Source organism: Macaca fascicularis, chromosome 6, assembly GCF_037993035.2.
Source record: "Macaca fascicularis isolate 582-1 chromosome 6, T2T-MFA8v1.1".
In the NCBI taxonomy this organism is placed as follows: domain Eukaryota; kingdom Metazoa; phylum Chordata; class Mammalia; order Primates; family Cercopithecidae; genus Macaca; species Macaca fascicularis.
The window spans coordinates 66,415,773-66,438,120 of record NC_088380.1 but is presented as its reverse complement, the minus strand read 5'-3'; the positions used below and the strand labels follow the sequence as shown (position 1 = coordinate 66,438,120).

The 22,348-nt window shown below is 36.1% G+C and overlaps 1 protein-coding gene across 15 annotated transcripts in view; it reads left to right on the top strand.

Moving 5' to 3' along the window:
* ERCC8 (ERCC excision repair 8, CSA ubiquitin ligase complex subunit) overlaps positions 1-22,348 on the top strand; it is an 88,782-nt gene that overhangs the window by 26,738 nt on the left and 39,696 nt on the right. For 8 of the 15 annotated variants that reach the window (XM_073993481.1, XM_073993479.1, XM_015451530.4 and 5 more), the window contains 3 exons: positions 4,084-4,185; positions 7,780-7,903; positions 21,676-21,757. In XM_073993481.1, coding sequence (XP_073849582.1) covers positions 4,084-4,185; positions 7,780-7,903; positions 21,676-21,757 — 308 coding nt within the window. The remainder of the gene's footprint in view (positions 1-4,083; positions 4,186-7,779; positions 7,904-21,675; positions 21,758-22,348) is intronic. The other 7 variants (XM_073993486.1, XM_073993485.1, XM_073993483.1 and 4 more) reach the window with 3 other exon arrangements.

Genomic DNA, 22,348 nt, shown 5'->3' with positions numbered 1-22,348 from the left:
TTATTGTGTTTAAAATCAGGTGAAAATCTTTCAATCAAAATATTCAGTGAATGTAGTGCCAAAAACTGTAGTTTGGGTGCTGTTCTTGAAAGATGACAGGCCGGGCACAGTGGCTCACACCTGTAATCCTAGCACTTTGGGAGGCTGAGACAGGTGGATTACCTGAGGTCAGGAGTTCAAGACCAGTCTGGCCAACGTGGTGAAACCCCATCTCTACTAAAAATACAAAAAATTAGCCAGGTGCAGTGGCGCGCACCTGTAATCCCAGCTACTCTGGAGGCTGAGGCAGGAGAATCACTTGAACCCAGGAGGCGGAGGTTGCAGTGAGCCGAGATCATGCCACTGTATTCCAGTCTGGGCTACAGAGTGAGACTTCTTCTCAAAAAAAGAAAGAAAAAAAGAAAGATGACAATGTCAATGCAGTTTTTAATGTTCCTCTAGTTCTCCATTGAAACACATACAGAGACTAAAAATGATAAGTAGAAAAAACAAGATTAACACTTACAACCAAACTAGGTCATGAAGTATCCCCACAAACCCCAAACTGTGAATAAGTGGGAACAAACCACTGACAACTACAAGATCTGTGCACTACCAGCATTTTTGCCACAGGAGGCAGTAAAAAGCAATAAGGCATCTGATATACCTGGATAAGTCCAAAATAACCACAAGCTTAGCAAACAAATTTGACTATAGCAGCTCAAACTGGGAGAGGATGGCATACTCTCTAGGTATGTTTTAATGGTCCATGGTAAGACCAGAAGGAGCTATAGCAGTCTGGACTCTTAATATCTCTCCAAAGAGCTAACCAGTCAAAGTGCCCCTCCAGTACAGAACTACATACTGAGGAAAAACTGCTGGAAATAAAATCCAAATTGAGCAGTACAGAGACAATAGAAACAAAGGAAAAAGATGTCCCCGATAAAATTGGGGAGGTGAACAGAACCAGGAAATCTCTGAAAGCAAGCTGCCATATTTTGAAATCTTACCCATCAAAAAAATTTTAAGGGAAGAGGATGTTTTAATATATAAAATTTAAACATTACTCTTAAGTCAAGCCTCCATTCTAAAAGGTTAAGAAAATTAATTTTACATAAAAATGAGCAAAAGAATAGGATTAAGGTCAAAGTTCCTACAAAATTATTATAAAAACAAAGAGGATAAGAAGTGGACTAATGCTGTTACGGAGAGTGAAGTCACACCAGAAAGAAGTGTCTATAAAACAGATGAGAACTCTAGCCTAATACTTCAAAACTAGGTAAAAGTTGTTTTATAAACGTATAATAAATGAGAGAATAATGTTAAGTTGGAATTAGAAAACCTCAGAAATGAGATGCTCAAACTCAAAAAATTAGAAATAAAAATATTTGAGAAATGAAGACTGACTAAAAGCATAAGGAACACAAATAAATGGAAGAGGTAATGCCTTAGAAATAGAAACTAGAAAGGAGGAAAATTTTGAAAACCAAAAAGAAATGAAGAGAGGAAAATAATTCAAGAGGTGTATATATAGAATATAGGCAAAGAAGATCCAGCATAACATAATAGAAGTTCCCAAAGAAGAAAACCAAGGCAAAAGAGCAGAATAAATATTAAAACAATAATTCAAGAAAGCTTTTCTAGGATAAATAAGATCTGGAGCTTTATATAAGGGGGAAAAAATTATATTGTCACTAGACTTTAACTTTGGGCTTTCTGGCCAAAGAAATGAAGCTTCTTACCCAAGACGCTCAAGGAAATAAAATGTGAGTCAAGGATTTTATATCTAGCCAAACTGATTTCAAGTACAAAAAGGACAGATAAATTGTCAAAAACACAAGAATTCAGAGACTGTTGTTCTTATTAGCCATTCTTTAGGAATCAACCAGAGAATGAAATCATTCAACTAGAATGATGAGAGAGACAGCAACGTAAGGATTGATGGTGAGCAATAATATTAGCAGATAGCAACACTTTATATAGATGTATAAATTGATGGATCTAGATATTGGTTTGTCTGCTAATATCACATCACAAGAGCAATGGCAAATAGAAATTATTTTAAATTATAGCACATGAATGCAGTCACCAAAGTCCAGGCTGGACATTGCAGGACACGTGATCTAGTTTTTGCAACAAATAAATTACAAGAGAGGGAAAAAGTACAGGAGGGAGGGAGAAAGAAAGGTAGAGGAGACCTATAGCTTAAAGTTAAAAGACATTAAAATTTTTTTTAAAAGCAAAGCTAATATTCATGTGTACATTCTAGGGTGATGAACTATGAACTGTACAGAAGAGAAAGACAGTGATTACGATAAAAATCATGATAATGAGTTACTTTGAGGTGAAAAGTAAGGAGCGATGATCTAGAGAGATTGCATTGTTTGGACCTCTGTGAAGAATTTTTGATGGTGCCCCTATTTTTAATTGGGATAAATGTATATTTGTAATTGGGATAAATGTATATTTTGTAATTGAATAACATTCACAATGTCTAAGATTTTATAATATTTAAATTTGGTGTAGCATCCAAAAAAGACATAAAATAGAGAATTTGTTGAAGGAGAATTTTATCTTGTAAAAAAAGAAGTACTAAAGAAACGTACTTTGAATTAAGGTAAAAGGAAACAGTGAAAAGAATCTGAAATATTTGCACATTTCAAGAATATCCTCCATTTTGTAGAATTTTCTCTGAACTTACCATATATACCTCATCATCTGTTTCTATTTCCTAAATTAAACATATTATAGCTTTTAGGGAAGTCAGTTAAAGGTGAAAACAACTCCAGATTTAAAGATGATTTTAGACAATTTTATGCAAAAAAAAAAAAAGAAACTAATAAGATCATATTGAAAAATCACATTTAAAAAAACACAGTAACAGTCTTAGAGACAAATATGGTTAAGAAACTGATTAACCATATGTATGGCATATGAAGTACCAAGAATGATGTTTACAAATTATTAAGTTCAATCAGTGTATATAGCTTTAATATATATGCTTGCTACTTTTACTTTTTAGAAATATTTTTGCAAAGTTTTTGAATAGAATAATTTTGTATATTCTACCAATATAATAGACCAGCTTGAGAGTCAGTCAATAATTGTTTCCAAAAAAAGAGATTGCTAATTTTTTAGCGCCCTCTTTTACTCTCAAAAGTAAGACTTCCAGTGGTTTGGCTCCTCCTTCTCATCTCTCACCACTCTTTCCCTTCCACACTGCTCCAGCAACACATCCCTTCTTTTGGTTCCTAGAATGGGCTTGGATTGTTACTTTCACATCTGTCTGGCTAACTTTGAATCCTCCTTCACATACCAGCTTAAATATTACAATCAGGGAAACTGTTCCTGAATTTCCAAACTAGAATAAAGATAAGTTATTGTCACAGTGATCCCAATCGTAACTAATAATTTGTGTGATTATGCCTACTACCCGTTTTCCCTATTGGACTGTAAACTCTGCAAAGACAGGAATCATGCCTGCCTTGTTCACAGTTGTTTTAGCAGAGTGTCTAACATTGTAGGAACTTAAAGTTGAATGAATTGAGTGAATGCATTCATAAGAGAAGGAAGGAATCTAACATTTATTGAGCCCCTATTTTTTGCCAGATACTGTAAAAAGAATTTTGCACTTAACTTTTATTATCGACATTGTGATTCAGATAAAAATGTCCCCCTCCTTTACAATTGTTGAGTCTTGGACAGGTGGTATAACTTGCCCAGGGCCAAATAGCAAGTGTCAGTAATAGTTGGTTTGCCTACTTCCTTTTTCATTTAGCATAGCTGTAATTAGGACATTTAAAATAACTTTGTAATATTTTACTTTCTTAAGAAATCTCTTTTGCCATCTTGTTTCTGTCACCTTTTCTTTTTGAAATTACGGAAGTAAACTTGAAATGATCACAGAATGAATTTTTTTATATTCATCTATTAAATATTAAGAAATTCTAGTTTATTAAGTCTGTGTTATTGAGGATTAACTTATTACAAATTAATGTATCCTTAATACATTTGGGTGTTTGCAAATCAGTTTTTGGAAATTTGCAGTCATAAATAAATGGACTACATAAAATGATAAACTAATGTGAACTTTTTTATTATCAGCATGTTATCAGGTGGTTCAGATGGTGTGATTGTACTTTATGACCTTGAGAACTCCAGCAGACAGTCTTACTATACATGTAAAGCAGTGTGTTCCATTGGCAGGTATGTATTAAAAATGTAAAAATTTATGAATTTGTAAATAGTTGAATATTTTTTACATCGAATGCAAAACATGAAAATTGCAGTCAAGTGAATGGTTCAGATGACATATTTGCATGGCTGTTCCTTGACACTTTGTTGAAAATAGTAACTGACATTGAGGTATAGTTTTTTTAACAAGTGTCTTCCCCAAAGCAATTTTGGTGTCAATTTACATCTCAGTAACTAATTAGAGTTTTTAGTACCACTTAGTATAAGATTCATTTATAGTCCTTCAGCTAATTATAAACACAAATTAGATTTTCAACTGATACTAATGGAAGAAAAAAGTTTAGATATACTAAACATATTGGTATTCCTTCACCAAATACACATACACATATAACCACTTACCCTCTCTTGTCTCTCTACTTACTCAAAGATGCCTAACTTAAAAACATACATGTATAATACTTGTCTTCTCTGACTGTTCTCTACTGGCTTACCAATCTTGTGGTAATTCTTTTTAAGTCTCTAATAAAATGTTTTGTGGCATTGTAATTTTTCCATTGTGGTCATTTAATCCTTTCTCGTCACTTATATCCAATCTGATAATGAGCAGACCTTTGAATTAACAGGGAGAATGGGCGCTGAGAAAATGAAGAGGGCAAACTTTGTAAACATTAACATCAACAATCTGTTACAGCTCTTCCCAATGCATTAGAATATATGCTATGGAATATTTATGAAGAGATTTGCTATTGTTTGTTGGCTCTGGTGCTTCACATTAGAAATACAAATTTGGGAAAATCAGTTAATCTCAGCTTCAGATTATTTTGTTTTGGAAATCAGTATACATGCCCTGTGGTTCTTACACGTTTCTATGAGAATTAAATGAAATGTTATCTTTTTAAAAGCATGTTGAAAACTAAAAGCACTGTGTAAGTGAAAAGCAATGTACTTACAGGAAAACTTAGTACAAAACAAGATATGCCTCAAATACTCTAGAACTTAGAGACTTAGGCCATTTATACTCTCTTCCCACCCTCAATAACAAAAAAAGTCATGTTAATTAATTAAATTCATTTTTATCTTATTTTATCCTAGCTAACATTTTAACACTGAATTTATTTTGTTACATAGCAAAATAGTATTTTCATCTATTCCATGTGCTATATAATATTCCATGAGGGACTGTGATTTGCTTTTTTTTTTGGTATGTGACATTTTTTGGTAAATGCCTTATTTGTCAATCCTGTTTTACAATAATTTAATTCTTGGATTCAGACTCTATATTTAAAAGTGTGACTTTGAATTTGAAAATGGATGTATAGTATGCATCTTTACAAAATGAGTTATAATAGCATTTTGTATATCTGAAGAGTTCACAATCTAATTTAAAAATAATTTCAATAAAGACTATTATTAAGTTAATGTGACTTAGACTATTTTCTGATACTTACTGTTAGTATACTTAATGTGTTTGTCCTTGAGCACTAAAAAGATTCCTCTACCAAAATTCTTATTAAATATAAATGAGAATAACAGAACATATATAGTAACATAATAAGATATTTTATCGTATTTTAAAATTTAAACTTAAAATATATTATAAGTGAGCTTTTATTTGTTATCACTACATTAAAAATTTGTTTTATTTAAAAGTAGTGTCACTGGAAAAATCTCTGTAGAAGTCAATATTCTTAGGAGCAAAAGGAAATCAGTCTGCTTATCTTAAGCAGAAATTTATTGGAAGAATATTTATTATCTTACATAACTGTCAGGAAGATGGGAGAATCAGACTTAGAAAATGAGCAGAAAACAAGAGAAGTCAGGATAGAGAACACAGTCAGGGTCACACCACGGGAACATTAGTTTGGGTTTTGCTATATGTCACCAACATATACTCTCAACTCCTCAGCTTTGAATAATGGCTAACTCTCCCAGGAAAAGAGAATGTCTAGAGTCGCTTGCTTTCTGTAACAAGAGATAGAGCTCTTATTTTCAGTAAAACAAAGGGGATTCCCCCCAAATAGGAGTTTGAATGCTCATCAGTCAAGAATAAAAGGCACATGTCCCCTACAGTCCACCCATTTGGCTGTCCAACATGCATATACACCTTTCTTCCCATACTTACCATTTTTTAAAAGAACGTTCCAGCCTAACCTAATGCAAGTCTTCACTATACAGCCAAAAAGGTGATCATCCTCTTCCCCAAAGGGTGATGATCCTAAGTTATTTTAGTTACCACACCTGGCTCCGTTTCAGGGTCATGTTCATTTTTCCATGAGTTTAATTTATCCTATATCAGTATTACACAATTTGTGGACTCAATTATATAGTTAACCTATAAAAATAATTAAGAGAGGAAAGAAAGGGAAAATTCGCTAAAATATATAAATATTTACAGAGAAAAAAAGGAAATATGAATAGGCACTATAGTTCTTGTAATTTTGCAGCTGTTTTAATGCCAGATCTGGTACTTAAGACTTTCCTTCTTCATGTTCTCATTCCTTCAGATAGCACCACAACTGTTTAAGGTCCAAACCTTCATCTTAAGGAATCCAAAAGCATCATGATTGTATCTGCATAGGGTTACAGAAGTCGTCTTTTAACTTTTGTGCTCTATGGGAAATTTCAAACATATACAAGATTGGAGAGTTGTATAATGACCTGTATATCAATCACCCAGCTTCACCAACCATCATAACCAATCTTGTTTTGTCTCTACCTCCCACCCATCCACCCTCATAACTATGTTGAAGCAAATCTTGAACAATGTATCATTTCATTCTTAATTATTTATATCTGTAAAAGAAAAAGACTTTATGAGCATAACTACAGTACCATTATCTTAAGTACACAAAAATTATCTATATTAAATATCCAGTCTGTGTTCAAATTTCCCTCTTTGTCTCATAAATCTCTCTTAACAGCCAGTTTGTTTGAATCAGGATTCAGTTAGGTAACACACTATGTTGGTCACTGGTTCAGAGCATATACTACATCCTTCAGGGCAGCATACCACCCTCACAAGGTGGTGTATTGTAGCTGACGTCATAACTGAATCTTTAACATGTTATGTTATTGTGGCTGGTGGGTTACATAAGATGTGAATCTCATGGCCCTTCACCAGTTGCATTCTTTTGTCATAGAGTAAATTCCTTGATAAGAAGCAATATTGTATGGAATACCATGGAGGTGTGTGAGGCATTCAGTAATTCTAAGAATAGTAGTGCTTTAGAAAAGAGACTTTGGGAAAGCAAATCCAAAACCAAAACAGCTGTCTCTTCCAGTAAGACCAAATCACTCTTCCAAGATGAAAGAAGTCCATTGTAGTTGGTTGATCCCTCCAGGCTATATATAGTACAGAAACAGAGAATCTCTCATATTATGACCCTTAGTAGGAGGCATGCCTCTACGTCACACTATGGGAGCCTAAAATTAGAGATGCCTGGACATTGATTCTCGCCTTCTACACAGCCAGGACACAGGCATGTGATCTCAGTTTGACCATTCCTATCATCCTACCTGAGACTACTGCTTGTTCTTAATATAGTACCAGTTTTGAAACTCACATAAGTCAGTTATCTGTAAATTTTGATTGCTGTTTTGTAGAGATCATCCTGATGTTCACAGATACAGTGTGGAGACGGTACAGTGGTATCCTCATGACACTGGCATGTTCACATCAAGCTCATTTGATAAAACTCTGAAGGTATGGGATACAAATACATTACAAGTAAGTACATTAAAACATTTGCAGATTGCTTTGTAGGATGAAGGAGAATTTAATCCTAAACCATTTTAGTATGTTATTTGCTGAGATGTCATATATGTTAAATGTGAAAGCAGTACAGTGGTTAAGAAGAGCTAGACTGCTTGAGTTCATATCCTGGCTGTGCTACTGACCAGCTGTATGACATTGTGCAGATGTCCAAACCTCTGTGTGTCTTTCTCATCTGTAAATGGGAATAATGATTATAGTATGGTTGTGAGGATTAAATGAGCCAATATATGTGAAGTACCTAGTACAGAACATACCATATAGTAAATGCTCAAAAACTATTAGCTAATATTATTATCCCTTTGTGAAAACTAGAATGATCTAGTAATCTAAAGTAGAAAATTGGATTTATCTTTGATTGATCTAAAAACTTGAAAGAAAAAGCTGTTAATACTGTTACTTAGTAAAGGCAGGCAGTGGATAATAGTTTGTGTGATATTTGGTCAGATTTACATTCTGAGTACTAATCTTTTCTCTGAGCTCTACTCTGATATTTCTCTACTTTTTTACAGTACCTCTATACTTAAATGTAGTGTCACCCCTTCAAACTTAACATGTTCCAAACTGAACATGATCACATCTCATTAAATTTAGTCATAAAATCTTAGCAATTCTTTCTTCGAACTCTCTCTTCTCTCTTTTCTATTTCCCTTGCCTTTACTGCACATCCAGACTACTAAAATCACTGCCTTACCTTCCTTCTACATTTTCTACACTAAGTTCTACCCCAGAGTTAATCTTATTATAAAGCAGTTTCATCATGTCACTGTCCAAACCCTCTAGGGATTCCCATTATCTAAACTCAGCCTAGCATTCTAATTTCTTCATAACATCAGCCCTTTTTCCTTCAATCCTACATTCTACCAGTTTTCAACACAAATGCTTTGCTGCAACTGAATTGATCATACTTTGAATCTGTTGTATTCCCTGCCTCACATCCCTTTCCCTTGCAACTTTTCCCTTCTCTTAAGGTCACATCCTTTTTTTACAATTACATTGAGCCAAGACTGCAGATGCCAGAGTTCTAGTTCCATTCTGCCACTTATGAGATTTGTTGCTTTAGATAAGTCATTTAATTTGTTAGCAAATGTCTCTTCAGCTATAAAATTAAAGTGTCAGACTAGATGGTGTCTAAGGTCCCTTTTAGTGCTATCATGCAGTTTAGTGATTTCAGCTTCCAGAGTACATATTAACCATTATTTTACTTTATAGCACTGTTTTCTGTATTCTTATTTCAACACACTCTCATACTACTTTATAATATCATTTTCATACTTGTTTGTCTTATTTGTTGTTCTATATTGTTACTTCCCCAAAGAAAGTACTATGTCTTATACATTACTAAATTCAGTGCTATGTACAGTAACTGCTGAGTAAATGCTTTAAGGATGACTAACAATGTATGTAACTGGCTACATATTAATAAGTAATAAAATCATGAAGTGTATTGTGATTCTAGTCAGCAAAACAAAACAGTGTTGTGTATATAAATTCCAATTTAATACCATTCTAGTAATTCAAACTAAATAGATGTGATTTTTTGACCTTACTACATTAGAATAATCCTATTATTTCAGATTTATTTTCATAGCAAAGTGTATTTATTAAAATACATGTCATTGAAAATGAGAATGTATTTTAACAATTAAATGAATGTCATGAGTTTTCACTTCTGACTATAATGGAGTATCTTGTAGCCAAACCAGCACCTCCATTGAGAAAAGCTAGATAAAGCATAAACAAACATCTAGTTGAGGGTTTTAGAAAGCTGCCAAGAAATCTAGGAATTGAGAATTAGATCCTAGAGAGAACACTTACAGAAATGCATTCAACTTTCCACACACTGTTTTTCTCTTTGGACATTTGTCATTAATGTAGGGCAAGAGACTGAGAAGACACACATTGGATAGCTTCTAAGAGGCAGATAAATGAGTGGGACTTTAGTCCATTTCATACAGCTAGAGAGACAGAAATTGGAATGTGGGCTGCCAAGACAGCCAGAAATTAAAGGATCAAGATCACAGAAAGAAGAGAGATGCAGAGAAATCAGCCTGACATCTTGCACTGGTTTTGTCATTGAGGTATTCACTAACCAAGCTATGCGAGACCATAGACTAAGAAATGAAGCAGAAGACATTTGAAAAACAGCAGTTTTCCCCAGTCACATGGTACTGGAGAGAAGAATTGCAGTGCAGTACTTCCTAAGTAGAACAGGGCCTAGGAAAACACCCAGGCTCTTAGGGCACCTAGAGGGGTATATTCTAATAATGGGTACAAATAGGAGGTAGATGGAGCCTGTGGTAAGCAGCATCATGTCCCGCTCCCACATGTCTGTGTGCTAATCTCTAGAACATGCAAAGGGGAATTAAGGTTGCCAATCACCTGACCTGAAGACTGGAAGATAATACTGAATTATCCTGGTGGGCCCAACATAATCATGAGAGTCTTAAAAAATGGAAATGGGAGGTAGAAGGAGATGGGGTAAATTTGACTGGGAGAATGGCCAGAAAAATGTAAAATTGCTGGCTTTGAAGATGGATAAAGGGGATCACAAGCCAAGAAATGTGTGTGATCTGTAGAAGATGGAAAAAGTGTTCTCTCCTAGAGCCTCCAAAAAAGGAATGAAGCCCTGTCAACACCTTGATTATAGTCCATTGAGACCTATGTGAGAATGTTAACCTGTAGAACAGATTTATTACAGATAATAAATCTGTGTTATAAATTACTAAGTATGTGGTAATTCCTTACTGCATTGATAGAAAATTATTACAGAACTCTACGATAGCAGACAAGCTTTATGTTTGAATTGATATGATCTTCCCTCTCCTACCTGCCAAAGAGAGACTGGATCTTCTCTGGAGGAGGATAACATGATACAGAACCTCTCCCAATTTTTTCTATGTAATTTCTAGCACTCTATCAGAAACTTCCAAGCTTACCAACAAATGAGCTTAGGAGGAAAAACAGGCAGTAGAAGAAGACTGACATCTCCAGGCCTAGATGCCTTTACCAGTAAATTATTCTAAACACTTATAAAAGAGATAATACCAATCTTATACAGATGCTTCAAGAGGAAAAAAAGAAACATTTGTAAACTTTTTTTATGGGGCCAGCATATCCATGATTTCAAAATTTACAAGGACATTATTTGGAAAATTACAGGCCAGCGTCTCTTATAAATGTAAATACAAAAATCCTAAATCAACTGTTAATGTGTAGAATCTAGCAACATACAAAAATAATAATATATCATGAGTGAACAGAAACAAGGTTGTTTTAACATCTATAAATCAGCTAATGTAATTCATCCTGTTAATAGAATGAAGGGGAAAAACTACATGTTAGTCATCTCAATAGATATGAAAATTTTGAAATAAAAGTCAATATCCTTTTTTTTTTTAAGAGACAAGAGTCTTGCTCTGTTGCCCCAACTAAAGTGCAGTGGCACAATTATAGCTCACTATAACCTCAAACTCCTGGGCTCAAGAGATCCTCCCAGCTCAGGCTCCCAAGTAGTGAAGGCTACAGGTGTGCACCACCATCTCCGGCTAATTTTTTAACTTTTTGTAGAGACAGTGTCTCTCTGTCTTGCCCAGGCTGGTGTCAAAATCTGGCCTCAAATGGTGCTCCCACCTTGGCCTCTAAAAGTGTTGGGATTACAAGCATGAGCCACTGTGCCCATCCTCATTTTTTAAAATTCTCTGCATACTGACACACATAGGGTCAAAATAAAGGAATGGAGGAAGATGTACCAAACAAATGGTAAGGAAAAAACTGTGGGGGTTTCAATCCTGGTCTCTGATAAAACAGACTTTAAAACAACAAAGATCAAAAGAGACAAAGAAGGCCATTACATGATGGTAAAGGGATGCATTCAACAAGAAGCCCTAACTATCCTAAATATATATGCACCCAATACAGGAGCACCCAGATTCATAAAGCAAGTCCTTAGACACTTACAAAGAGACTTAGACTTCCACACAATAATAATGGGAGACTATAGCACCCCACTGTCAATATTAGACAGATCAACGAGACAGAAGGTTAACAAGGATATTGAGAACTGGAACTCAGCTCTGCACCAAGCAGACCTAATAGACATCTACAGAACTCTCCAACCCAAATGAACAGAATATACTACATTCTTCTCAGCACCACATCGCACTTATTTCAAAATTGACCACGTAGTTGGAAGTAAAGCACTCCTCAGCAAATGTAAAAGAACAGAAATCACAACAAACTGTCTCTCACACCACCGTGCAATCAAATTAGAACTCAGGATTAAGAAACTCACTCAAAACTGCATGACTGCATGGGAACTGAACAACCTACTCCTGAATGACTATTGGGTAAATAACGAAATGAAGGCAGAAATAAAGATGTTCTTTGAAACCAATGAGAACAAGGACACAATGTACCAGAATCTCTGGGACACATTTAAAGGAGTGTGTCAAGGGAAATGTATAGCACTAAATGCCCAAAGAGAAAGCAGGAAGGATCTAAAATCGACACCTTAACATCACAATTAAAAGAACTAGAGAAGCAAGAGCAAACAAATTCAAAAGTTAGCCGAAGGCAAGAAATAACTAAGATCAGAGCAGAACCGAAGGAGATAGAGACACAAAAAACTCTTCAATAAGTCATTGAATCCAGGAGCTGGTTTTTTGAAAAGATCAACAAAATTAATAGACTGCTAGCAAGACAAATAAAGAAGAAAAGGGAGGAGAATCAAATAGACACAATAAAAAATGATAAAGGGAATATCACCACCAATCCCACAGAAATACAAACTACCATCAGAGAATACTATAAACACCTCTATGCAAATAAACTAGAAAACCTAGAAGAAATGGATACATTCCTGGACACATACACCCTCCCAAGACTAAACCAGGAAGAAGGTGAATCTCTGAATAGACCAATAACAGGTTCTGAAATTGAGGCAATAATTAATACCCTACCAACCAAAAAAAGTCCGGGACCAGACAGATTCACAGTTGAATTCTACCAGAGGTACAAAGAGGAGCTGGTACCATTCTTTCTGAAACTATTCCAATCGATAGAAAAAGAGGGAATCCTCCCTAACTCATTTTATCAGGCCAGCATCATCCTGATACCAAAGCCTGGCAGAGACACAACAAAAAAAGAATTTTAGACCAATATCCCTGATGAACATCGATCCGAAAATTATCAATAAAATATTGGCAAACCAAATCCAGCAGCACATCAAAAGTTTAGCCACCATGATCAAGTTGGTTTCATCCCTGGGATGCAAGGCTGGTTCAACATACACAAATCAATAAACATAATCCATCACATAAACAGAACCAACGACAAAAACCACATGATTACCTTAATAGATGCCAAAAAGGCCTTCAACAAAATTCAACAGCCCTTCATGCTAAGAACTCTCAATAACTTCAGTATTGATGGGATGTATCTCAAAATAATAAGAGCTGTTTATGACAAATCCACAGCCAATATCATACTGAATGGGCAAAAAGTGGAAGCATTCCCTTTCAAAACTGGCACAAGACAGGGATGCCCTCTTTCACCACTCCTGTTTAACATAGTGTTGGAAGTTCTGGCCAGGGCAATCAGGCAAGACAAAGAGATAAAGCGTATTCAACTAGGAAAACAAGAAGTCAAGTTGTCCCTGTTTGCAGATGACATGATTATATATTAAGAAAACCCCATCATCTGAGCCAAAAATCTCCTTAAGCTGATAAGCAACTTCATCAAAGTCTCAGGATACAAAATCAATATGCAAAAATCACAAGCATTCCTATATACCAATAACAAACAGAGAGCCAAATATGAGTAAACTCCATTCACAATTGCTACAAAGAGAATGAAATACCTAGGAATCCAACTTACAAAGGATGTGAAGGACCTCTTCAAGGGGAACTACAAACCACTGCTCAACGAAATAAAAGAGGACACAAACAAATGGAAGAACATTCCATGCTTATGGACAGGAAGAATCAATATTGTGAAAATGGCCATACTGCCCAAGGTGATTTATAGATTCAGTGCATCCCCCTTAAGCTACCAATGAGTTTCTTCACAGAATTGGTAAAAACTACTTTAAATTTCATATGGAACCAAAAAAGAACCTGCATTGCCAAGACAATCCTAAGCCAAAAGAACAAAGCTGGAGGTATCACACTACCTGACTTCAAACTATACTACAAGGCTACAGTAACTTGTTTTGGTTACTGTTTGGTATGGTACTGGTACCAAAACAGAGATATAGACCAATGGAGCAGAACAGAGGCCTCAGAAGTAACACCACACATCTACAACCATCTGATCTTTGACAAACCTCACAAAAACAAGAAATGGGGAAAGGATTCCCTATTTAATAAATGGTGCTGGGGAAACTGGCTAGCCATATGTAGAAAGCTGAAACTGGATCCCTTCCTTACACCTTATACAAAAATTAATTCAAGATGGATTAAAGACATAAATGTTAGACTTAAAACCATAAAAAACCTAGAAGAAAACCTAGGCAATACCATTCAGGACATACACATGGGCAAGGACTTCATGTCTAAAACATCAAGAGCAATGGCAACAAAAGTCAAAATTGACAAATGGGATCTAATTAAACTAAAGAGCTTCTGCACAGCAGAAGAAACTACCATCAGAGTGAACAGGCAACCTACAGAATGGGAGAAAATTTTTGCAATCTACCCATCTGACAAAGGGCTAATATCCAGAATCTACAAAGAACTTAAACAAATTTACAAGAAAAAAAACAACAACCCCATCAAAAAGTGGGCAAAGGATATGAACAGACATTTCTCAAAAGAAGACATTCATACAGCCAACAGACACATGAAAAAATCTCATCATCACTCACCATCAGAGAAATGCAAATCAAAACCACAATGAGATACCATCTCACACCAGTTAGAAGGCCTTATTAAAAAGTCCAGACAAACAGATGCTGGAGAGGATGTGGAGAAACAGGAACGCTTTTACACTGTTGGTGGGAGTGTAAACTAGTTCAACCATTGTGGAATACAGTGTGGCAATTCCTCAAGGATCTAGAACTAGAAATACCATTTGACCCAGCCATCCCATTACTGGGTATATACCCAAAGGATTATAAATCATTCTACTGTAGAGACACATGCACACATATGTTTATCGTGGCACTATTTACAATAGCAAAAACTTGGATCCAACCCAGATGTCCATCGATGACAGACTGGATTTAGAAAATGTGGCACATATACACCACGGAATACTATGCAGCCATAAAAAAAGATGAGTTCATGTCATTTGCCGGGACATGGATAAAGCTGGAAACCATGATTTTCAGTCAACCGTCACAAGGACAGAAAACCAAACACCGCATGTTCTCACTCATAGGTGGGAATTGAACAATGACAACACTGGGACACAGGGAGGGGAACATCACACACCGGGGCCTGTCGTGGGGCGGGGGACGGGGGAGGGATAGCATTAGGAGAAATAAGTTAATGGATGCAGCAAGCAAACATGGCACATGTATACCTATGTAACAAACCTGCACATTGTGCACATGTACCCTAGAAATTAAAAGTATAATTTTTAAAAAGACAGAAAAAAAAAAATTCTCTGCATACTAGGAATGGAAGAGAAATTCCTTAATTTGATAAAAAGTATCTATTTTTTTAAAAAATCTAAAGCAACCATTATATTTGGTGGTAAAATGTTGAAAGCTTTCCCTTTGCATTATCCCCGTTATTTCCTCTGTTCAACATTGTACTGAATGTCCTAGTCAGTGCAATAAAGCAAACAAAGGAAATAAAAGGGACAGAAACTGGACAGGAAGCATTTAAACTGTCATTCACAGAAGACGTGATTATGAATGTAGAAAATTCAAAAGAATCTATAGCCAAAGTATTAGAATTAATATAAGTAAATTTAGTAAATTTTCTGGATACAAGGTAAATTATATTTCTGAATTCCATGAAATTTCAAAACCAGTATTGTTTACCATAGCATCAAAAATTGTCATGTACCTAGTAATATATTTAATGAAAAATATACAAGACTATTCTGAATACACAGAGAACTTTAGAACATTATTGAGAGAAATTAAGACCTAAATAATTGTGAGATATTCCATGTTCAAGAATTAAAAGGTTCAGTGTGGTAAAAATATCAGTTCTACCCAAACGGATCTATAGAATCAATGCATTTTCTATTAGACTCTTACAAGATTTCTTTTTTGAAAATTGACTAGCTAATTCTAATATTCACATGGAAATGCAAAAGGGCAGGGCACTCTTGAAAAAGAGTGAAGTTGGAAGACTTCACTATCAGCTATCAAGACTTGCTATAAAGTTATACTAGTTAAGGCAATGTGATATTGGTATAAATAAAAAAGAAAAACACACACCACACAGTGAAACAGGAGAATCAAGAAATGTACCCGTTCATGACAATAATTTGATTTATGATAATACATATTTATGATAATACTGTGGAGATTAGGGAAGCTGATTCCCATCACAGTTGAAAATCTATATATAATTTTTTATTCCCCCAAAAGGGTAACTACTAATAGCCTAGTGTTAATTAGTAGTCTTCCAGATTATATAAACAGTTGATTAACGCATACTTTATATATTATATGTAATATATACTGTATTTTATTATTATTATTTATTTTTTTTCCGAGACAGAGTCTCTCTGTTCACCTGTGCTGGAGTGCAGTGACGTGATGAGTGCAGTGACGTGATCTCAGCTTACTGCAACCTCCGCCTCCTGGGTTCAAGTGATTCTCCTGCCCCAGCCTCCCAAGTAGCTGGGACAACAGGCGTGTGCCACCATGCCTGGCTAATTTTTGTATTTTTAGTAGAGACAGGGTTTCACCATGTTGGCCAGGCTGGTCTTGAACTCCTGACCTCAGTTGATCCACCCACCTCAACCTCTCAAAGTGCTGGGATTACAGGCGTGAGCCACCACGCCTGGCCTATATACTGTATTGTTACAATAAAGTAAGCTAGAGAAAAGAAAATGTTATTAAGAAAATCATGAGGAAGAAAAATATATTTACTAAGTCAGTGGAAGTGGATCATCATAAAGGTCTTTATCCTCATCATCTTCACATTGAGTAGACTGAGGAGAAGCAGCAGGAAGAGGAGGGGTTGACCTTGCTGTCTGTAGGGAGGCGAAAGGTGTAAGAAGATTTGGAAGGAAAGGCAGGCACACTTGGTATAACTATGGAAATACGTCGTAATTTCTGTGTGTTCTGCTTTATTTCTCTAAAAATGTTTCTGTTACAGTACTGATCCTTCTTCCACTATTTGCTTTAGTTTCAGAGCCCATATCATCGAAGGGTCCATATCATAAGAGTCCTTTGTGGATTTTTTTTTTTTTTTCCAGAATAGAGCATTTTTGTCTACATTTAAAACCTGTTCAGGCAGATATCCTTTGTCCTCGATGATTTTCTTAATGATATCTGGAAACTTACCTGTTGCCTTTTGGTGGGCAGAAGCTTCTTATCCTATTATCTTGACTTTTTTAAAGCCAAACCTCTTTCCAAAATTATCAAACCATCTTTTTCTGGCATTAAATTCTCCAGCTTTAGATCCTTCACTTTCCTTTGGCTTCACATTGTCATATAATGACTATATTGACTTTGCTTTTTAAAAGTCATATTAGAGTCTATATATCGATATGCCTTTCTTTTAACAATCCTGCACCCCCATAAAAGTTGGATTCTCAATAAGAGGTCAAAGGTATTTTACAAAACATACAAGGTTTTCACATCTGCTGGCATAGCTGCAGTGACATCATCACAAATTTTCTTTTTTTACAATGGTTCTTATGCTGGACTCATTTATCTTGAAATGGTGGGCAACCACAGCTGCACACCTCAATCTATGGTACATGTCAAGCAGTTCAGCCTGTTCTTGTAATGTCATGACTTTTCTCTGCTTCTTGGGACCACTTGCAGCATCACTAGTGATACTTTTTATGGGTTCCAAGGTGTATGATATGTGAATTTTATCTTGACAAAGCCATTATTTTTATATATATAGGAATATATTTTTATATATATATATGCACATATATATATATATATAGGAATGACCCCAGGTTCTCTAGCTTGGCAATTGGGTGGATTATATTGTTATTTACTAAGATAGGGAAGGGTTGGAATCATGAGTTCAATTTTTGATTTGTTGAGTTTGAGGGATTTACGGGAAATCCAAATGAAGATAATCCAGGAATCGATCTATACATACCCAGAATTCAGGAGTGAGGTCTACACTGAGTATACAGATTTGTGCCTCACTACATATTGAGTGTCCCTAATCCAGAAGTTCAAAATTTGAAGTTTTTTTGAGTTCTAGATTTGGAATGCTCAACCAGTAAGTATAATGCAAACATTCCAAAACCAAAAAAAATCTGAAATCTGAAACATTTCTGGTACCAGTTACTTTGGATAAGGGATACTTAACCCATAACATACAAGTGGCAATTGAAAGGGGTGCATAGAACAAAACCTTGAAGACAAAGATAAATAGGACAGAAAAAGGAAACCAAACTCTGCTATAGGTGATGAAAAGATGTAGCCAAGGAGAGAAAGGAAAATCAGGAATATATGATACAATGGAAGCCAGTAAAAGATTGCTTTAAAGAAGATGGGAGTAATCAGCTGTGTTGAATGCTACGAACAGATTAAATCAGATGAGGAGGTTATTGGTAATATTGGAAGAGTAGTATGATTTAGAGTAGTGCAATAAAAATAAGATTGCAATTAGTTGAGAAATACATGGGAGATAAGGAATTAGAGATAGCCAAAGTTTGGATTTGAAGAGGAGGAAAGATTAGGGAGAACGTAGGGTGAAAAGGCTCTTTGTTTTTGTCTTAGGGAAGGGGTGTTAAGATGAAAAAGACTTGAACTTTTAGTGCTGTTGGGAATGAGCCAGTGGGGACAGAGGTTATAAATACCCAGAAGATAATCTATAGGGTGCGATTTCTGACAGTGCTGAAGGGAATCTGAACACAAGTAGGGGGATTAACATTAAAAATGGGGAGGAATCTGAAGACCAGCCTGGCCAATATGGTGAAACTCCATCTCTACTAAAAATACAAAAATTAGCTGGGCATCGTGGCGGGCACCTGTAGTCCCAGCTGCTCGGGAGGCTGAGGTAGGAGAATCACTTGAACCCAGGAGGCAGAGGTTGCAATGAGCTGAGATTGTGCCACTGCACTCCAGCCTGGGCAAGAGAGCAAGACTCCATCTCAAAAAAAAAAAAAAAAAAGGCGGGGTTGAGGAATCATGTTTCTATGATAACAGGAGTGAAGAAGGAAAAAGGATAAGTGGAAGTAAATGTGTAGGTTTGTTGGTAAGACATTAAGGAAATTCTGATTGAGTGCCTCCTATTTTCTCCTTGAAATAAAAGATCAGATTACTTGTTGTGACTGAGTGGGTATATTTGTGGAGAAGATTTGAAATAGCTGAGGAATACTGCAGAGAAGAATACTAGTGAAATATAGTGGGACTGGCAGTCATTACTGAAATCCAGAGGAAATGAATATTCTTTTATAGTGATGTCACACTGCCCTAATTGTAAGATTTTTTACCTGGGTAGAGCAAGGGATTGGCCAACTCTGGGCTCATGGGCAAGTCTGGCTCATGGCCTTTTTTTGTAAATAAAGTAGGTTTTAGACACAAATATTGAAGCTGCCTTTGCAAAAATTATATCAGTGAGAAAATTGTGGCAGTAGGGGAGATCTGATCTAGCCAACACCCCCTCTTGCCTTTAGCCTTCAAGCTGCCTTAATTATTCCTGGACTTTGGCCAAGCTAACTTTGGAAGACATTTAGTTAATACTCTATTTTTTAATTTTATTTACTTATTTATTTATTTTTGAGACAGAGGTTCACTCTGTTGCCCAGGCTGGAGTGTAATGGCGTGATCTTAGCTCACTGCAACCTCTGCCTCCCAGGTTCAAGCGATTCTCCTTCCTCAGCCTCTCATATAGCTGGCGTTACAGGCGCCCGCCACCATGACCAGCTAATTTTTGTATTTTAAGTAGAGTTTCACCATGTTGGCCAGGCTTGTCTCATACTCCTGACCTCAAGTGATTCAGCTACCTTGGCCTCCCAAAGTACTGGGATTACAGGAGTGAGCCAATGCCCCCAGCCATTTTATAGTTTAAATGATAATAGCCCTTCTCCAAAAACTCAGCCACCTTTGTAAAGCTAATGAGAGACCACCAGACTAGGAGGAGGAGAGGAGCCTGAATTCTGCTAAGATATAGGCTCAGCAGTGGCTCACACCTGTAATCCCAACACTTTGGGAGGCCAAGGAGGGTGGATTGCTTGAGCCCAGGAGTTCGAGACCAGCCTGGGCAACATGGCAAAACCCCATCTCTACCAAAAATACAAAAATTAGCCAGTCTCATAACCTGGTCTCAAAAATAGGTAAATAAATAAATAAAGAGACATAAATGATTGCCAGCCATTATTCCAGAGGTCACAAGATATATAACTTCCCCAATTACTCCTGTATATAACATCACAACTGCAGAACCTGAGATTGGCCTTTTGAGATATCTTTTCAGGATTTTTTCATATCTGACACCAGTGGCACCACCTGGACCTACCAACTGCCCCTGTGGCCCCACCCAAAAGTGGCTCAGTGGACAAGAGGGCCATTCCCCATACCCTTATGGTTGCACCCTCAACCAGTCAACAGCAAGCACCCATTCATTGCCTAACCACTCCCACCCCTTCCCTCAAACTACCTTTGAAAAACCCCTAACCGACAAGACTTCAAGGAGATCGATTAATGTTAATAAATCCCATCTCCCACTTGGCACGGCCAGCCTTGCATCAGTTAAACTCTTTACTGCAATGCCATGGTCTTTGTGAATTGGTTTTGTTTGTGCAGCAGGCAGAAAGAACCTGGTGAGCAGTTACAATATGTTCATTTATTGTCTATGACTGCTTTAACACTGCAGTGACAGAGATGAGTAGTTGGTCCTGAAAGCCTAAAATATTTACCATCTGACTTTTACAGAAAGTTTGCCAACCCCTAATGTAGGTCAATTTGGATATAAGTACAGAGAAGGCAGACATTTGGAGTCGCCCAGGGTTGAAGTCTTGACAAATGGAAGGATATTAGCAAAGGAATTGCAGATATTGGCAGTTGACTTTGGTATTGGTATTGGACTTTGAAATCCAAGCTGGAGAGGAAGAGAAGTAGATGAAAGGAACTGATAGGGGTTCCAGAGTTTATTTGGATTTCTTGAGAGTTTGGTGGGGAAAAGCTGAAAATTATAGAAGACTGTGGTCATAGACAACTGAAATGTATGATTTCAAAGAAGGGGCAATTCTAGGTAGTGACAGTGTCCTGGGTGTGGTAGCTCAGGTTATAATGGAACTGAGATGCAGTGCTGACTACATCATCCATGTAGATGCTGAGCTCTCTCCCCACCAGGAATATGGAATATGGAGAGGCACATGCTTGTATTTTCTTAATTTGTGGGATTTATTGGGAAAACATATTTTTTTCTCATAGAAGGGAAAAGAATGTTGTAAATGACAGGATTTCAAATTAACAAGGTTTTTTGGGGTATTACATTCCTATGTTTAAGTTGAATTGCTAACAGTCAATTTAAAAATAGCTATAAATTTAGGGAAAAGTAAATAGAAATCTTATTGCTTTTTTAGTTAAACCTTATACTTTTTTAATGTCTTTTGATTACCAGACTGCAGATGTATTTAATTTTGAGGAAACAGTTTATAGTCATCATATGTCTCCAGTCTCCACCAAGCACTGTTTGGTAGCAGGTTTGTGAGTGTATTCTTTTGTCTTTTGAAATATTGAAAACTTTCTCCCTTTTTATTTCTACTTAGTTTTGATGTAGACATTTTAACCCACAGGAATATCACAATTCTTTATATATATATATGTACTATTTATATTCAGTTCAACAGATATTGTACAAGGCAAGCACTATGCTAGTGGCCAGGGTTCAGAGAATAAGAGCATATTTCTGTCCTCTAAAGAGTTCCTTTTAAACCACCGAAGTTTCAGAGATTTTACATGAATAAAATTTGTCAGCTTTCCCAATTTGACACAATAAAACAAGAAAATTATTTCTTTCTCTAAGATTGTGATTCAAATTAAGCATCAATTTATATAAAAGCAACTGCAACAAACATCTTCATATTATAAGGGAGAAAAAATGATTTTCTGGTATCAGGTATCTGGGCCCTGTGATTCATTATTTCTGTGGCATCACGTGAGTCTCTACCTCTGGATATCAGTCAGCTCTTTTATCTGTAAAGAAGAGCTAGGAACTAAGTTGTCTTTGAGGTCCTTTCAGTCTGTGTCCAGAGTTTCCGTGAATCTGTTACTAGTGATTGAAAGTATATCAT